Here is a 4044-nt window from a genome sequence, read left to right as displayed (position 1 = left end):
AACTAATTACTATCATATATATAATTTGTCTTAAATATTCATTACAGCTTTGTTTCATGTTAAGTATAAACGTAAATTATAAAAATCGAGAGTAGCTTCGAGTAGCTTCTCCTTGGCGGACTATACCTGTGCCCATTCCTCTTGTAACGACTGCTAAACCCTTCCGAGACATAATTAGATGTCGAAGCAGTCCGAGAATTTCTTGAATTATCGGCCAGTTCGTTCCTGGCGTTGAGACTGTCGTGATCCCTCGCTGCATTCCTCCATCCATTTGCGTACCTTTGATCCTGTTTCGTGTCTCGATACTCAGAAGTGGCTCTGCGCTCGTTGTAGGATACAGCCTCTTCCTTTTTAAACGAATGTACTGCACTCGGCCGATCTTCGAATTTTACGGTGTCTTTTATCTCGCATGCCGCAGGATTGTCCGTTAAATGATACGGCATAAGGTAATTGTAATCGGTTTCTTCGGTCGTAGCTTTATCTTCATTTTCAATTTTTAAACGTTTATGTCTGTGCGTATCATCCTCTTCATTCGTCCTTTTCGATAAAATCTTTCTGTGTGCGTTTCTTTCAAGGGATCCTGCAACAAGATTGCCTCACGATAAATTACTGTACTTTTAAACTAACGAGCGTATCATTCAGTTGTCCTAAATATGTTTAAGTACGAATTCTGAAATTTGTACACTTTCTTCAGGATACAAACAGTAACAAATCAATATTCAACAAGCCTGACATTTTGATATGACGGCACGAAGAATTTCTTTCATGTTAGATTAAAAGCTGTACAAAAATCAAAACACTTTCTTACAATTCTATTCTATAAACTTACGCGGCACACATAATCGCATATAGAAAGTAAAGTTTACGTTACCCGAATTAGAACGTCGTCCGATATTAGATTCATTGCCGTTGTTATTTACACTGAATTGAGATCCATTCTCCCTATCGTTCTCCGCAATGTCGTCTTCAGGAACATCCTCTGGTTGAACTTCTACGCCAGGCTTTAACGATGCATTTTGCCTCTTCTCCTCTTTCTCGCCCTCCAAAACTCTCTTTTGTAATCTTTCTACAAACAACGTGGGCACCCTGCTAACATCAGCCTGCGGCTTCCTACTTTTGTACTTGTCGTGATGGAATTCAGCTTGATGCGTTTCAGTTTTACTTTTCTGTGAACGCGTCGAGGGGATATTCTCATACTTTCTAGCTGCAGTATGTTTATATGCTAATCTGCGAGTGGAAACACCCGGAGTTTCACTCCTGCTGCTCCCCCTTCTAAAAGCTACATCGTCCAACCTGCAAGCATTACGACGACCATTAGAAACGAATTCGTTGGTCAAAATGTTACGGTTTATAAAATTCATACCGCCTCCTGAGATCATCTATCATCTTATTCTTCCGCGCAATTTCAGCTCTTGCAGTTTTGAGTAAGGAAAACAGATTCCTCTCCAAGGTCGCCTTAGTCGTTTGAATGTCCTCGAGTTTGCTCGCAAGTGAGCTAAGCTCACTCTTGAATTCCTTGCAGTTACAATCTTGGTCCTTAATAACAAAAAAAAGCTCATTATTTCGTAGATTCTCTACATCGGTGGTGTACATTATTTAATTATAACTCTTTTTCTTATAAATTATTATTGTTGCGAGACATGTTTTCTTTACTTCGGTATCTTATACATTGCCCTTTAATATCTTTAAGTAGCGTATATAAATTTACGTAAACTTCTTTAAGTTGTATTTAAGGTACGAAGGTATGAAAATGTCCCCTCGACGCGTTCACAAGAAAGTGAAACTGAAACGCATTGCATGGGATTCCACGAGTATAAAAATAGGAAGCAACAGACTGATGTTAACAGGGTGTCTACGTTGCTTGGAGAAAGGCTACAGAAGAGAATTTTTAACTGTATTTAAAGAAGCTCACAGCAATCTGAATTGCATTTAAAAGTCCAAAACACATATATAGCTCCAGCTTTCCATACAGCATGTCCAAAAGACATCTTTAAGACATCTTTAAGTCGTCTTTTAGACATACATATATAAAAGCCAACTTAAAGACGTCTTAAAGATGTCTCTTAGATATGCGCGCTGTATGGGTTTGTTCTTGTAGACATCTTCAAAATTGGATATTGCAAAATATATCAATTGACCTACGTGAAACGCGTCACGTTAAACATTTGCACTTGTACAGTGCGGTGCATCAATTCGACTCGGGTCGTACCATCAAAAAGCATCTATGTTTAGATATAACCAAGTGATTTTTTCCCACGTCTACTCATTACGCGCAAAATCGCAAGTCGCACGTCCCCCGCGTGCGAGCGCGCGACGCAAGTGCGCGCCGACCAGGGACAACTTGCCACGGCAGCCAGAATTTAGCATTGTCGTCGGCGAGTCTCACATTTTTCTCGGACGAGAAGCCCGGTAAATCCGCGTAAATGTCGACGTCATCCCCCATTTTCCGCGGCTGCCTATCACAGCGAGACGGCCGTGACGATCCGTTACTCTCGCGTGCCATCGCTGAAACTGCCGTGTGAAATGCAAACTTTGGGTTTCGAGCACCATGAAAGTGTTGCACTCGGTGCTCACTCACACAAGCGCAACCGTGTCCGTGTGCTGCGCAGAGTCTCTGCTCAGTACACGTACACGGTTGCGCTTGTGTGAGTGAGCACCGAGTGTAACACTTTCATGGTGCTCGAAACCCAAAGTTTGCATCACTAGTGTGAACTGTCGACCACCGTCGCGACTCTGGCGAGCCTATCACAGTTGTTTCCGGTTATGCACCTCCTCCCCCCGGAGCGCGCGCACGGCGCTCATTGCGCGACTTGTTGACTACGCCGGGCTGTGTTTACAATATTGGCCGCGTTCAGCAGACACAACTGTTGAGTGAGCGCTCAATGATTTCTTAACGTGATTGGCTGGATCTAAAAGTATTAGCCAATCATACTGATCGCTCACTCAACAGTTGTGTCTGCTGAACGCGGCCATTCTCTCGCAGCCCGAAGCACGCTCCGCGTCGCTTGTCTGTTCCCACATCTGTGGTCCTTTCGGTACCTCGATGGAAAATGTGTCACTGAAGATACTACGAGATTGACGAAGAGTCGAATAGAAGTTAGAACATCACCTCAGCCGGGGTTTGAGCCTGGACGTCCCTTCACCAATTGGACCAAGTAGTACGAGTTAATCACAAAATGGTATTAACACATATAGAGAGATGATTCTGAAATCACTTGATGCCCTGACCTCCTACGTTAAACCCTGTTCGTTCTAAACGAGGTAACTGATTTTTGTTATATCATTCTTTACATAAGTTGTACTGTGTTTTCATCTTGTATACTTTCGCTGATTTCTTTGTAGTCTTGCTGAGGAAGACCCGAAGAAGGGTCGAAACGTTTTATATTAAAGAGAAATTCTCTTTTCTGTATTGCGAGAACCGAGTTCCGTTCATTTTGTGGCTCACAAAAACACCAATGTGACGTTAAAATTATGAAAACTACGTCATAAAATGATCGGCATCAAGATTTACTTTGCAGTGATTTAAAAAATTCAAATTCTGTGAAACGTTAGGAAAGTCAAAGACTGCTATCGAAAAGTAATAAAAAAAGGGACATTGGACGTGCAGAAATTTGATGGATTTAGTTAAAAATGGTGCCACTTTTCAACGAACGATTTTGGAAATAATTTCTTACTGAAATGTTGATGCAGCGAAATGGAGTCAGTTAATTGAAATTGTATTATATTTTCATTAGTAAAATATCTTCAGGTGACTCATCGGACGATTTCAACCTCTCTTCCACCACACGTTTCGCCACACTTCCACACGTGAGTCGCGACAGCTGACGGCACTGTCGACGTACTCGTCAGCTGTTCGCAGAGAATGGCGAGAACAGCCTGATTCTCTGGATTCGTTCTTTCCGGCTCAACTTCTTGTAGGGTTCGTTCTTCTGTTTAGTGGAAAATTGATTGTTAGATCGCGTAATCGTTGCGAGAAAAGATTTGTCATGAATTTTGACGTTGAAAACCTGCTATCTCCCATTAGAATCCTATCTCATAGAGGAG

The 4044-nt window shown here is 42.0% G+C and overlaps 1 protein-coding gene across 2 annotated transcripts in view; it reads right to left on the bottom strand.

Moving 5' to 3' along the window:
* The window catches only part of LOC105559541, a 5012-nt gene extending 2136 nt beyond the window's left edge, over positions 1-2876 (bottom strand). Inside the window, exons 1-4 of one of the 2 annotated variants that reach the window (XM_012007909.1) lie at positions 2387-2876; positions 1364-1536; positions 872-1293; positions 127-580 (exon numbers count right to left, since the gene is read on the bottom strand). In XM_012007909.1, the coding sequence (XP_011863299.1) occupies positions 127-580; positions 872-1293; positions 1364-1536; positions 2387-2503 (1166 nt within the window). In that variant the 5' untranslated portion in view covers positions 2504-2876. Of the gene's footprint in view, positions 1-17; positions 581-871; positions 1294-1363; positions 1537-2386 lie in introns of those variants that run through there. The other variant, XM_012007908.1, reaches the window with a different exon arrangement.
* Between the last annotated feature and the right edge of the window lie 1168 nt (positions 2877-4044).

Source organism: Vollenhovia emeryi, unplaced genomic scaffold, assembly GCF_000949405.1.
Source record: "Vollenhovia emeryi isolate VEMERY1.0 unplaced genomic scaffold, V.emery_V1.0 DF939265.1, whole genome shotgun sequence".
In the NCBI taxonomy this organism is placed as follows: Eukaryota; Metazoa; Arthropoda; class Insecta; order Hymenoptera; family Formicidae; genus Vollenhovia; species Vollenhovia emeryi.
This window is presented reverse-complemented; position numbering and strand designations above follow the sequence as displayed.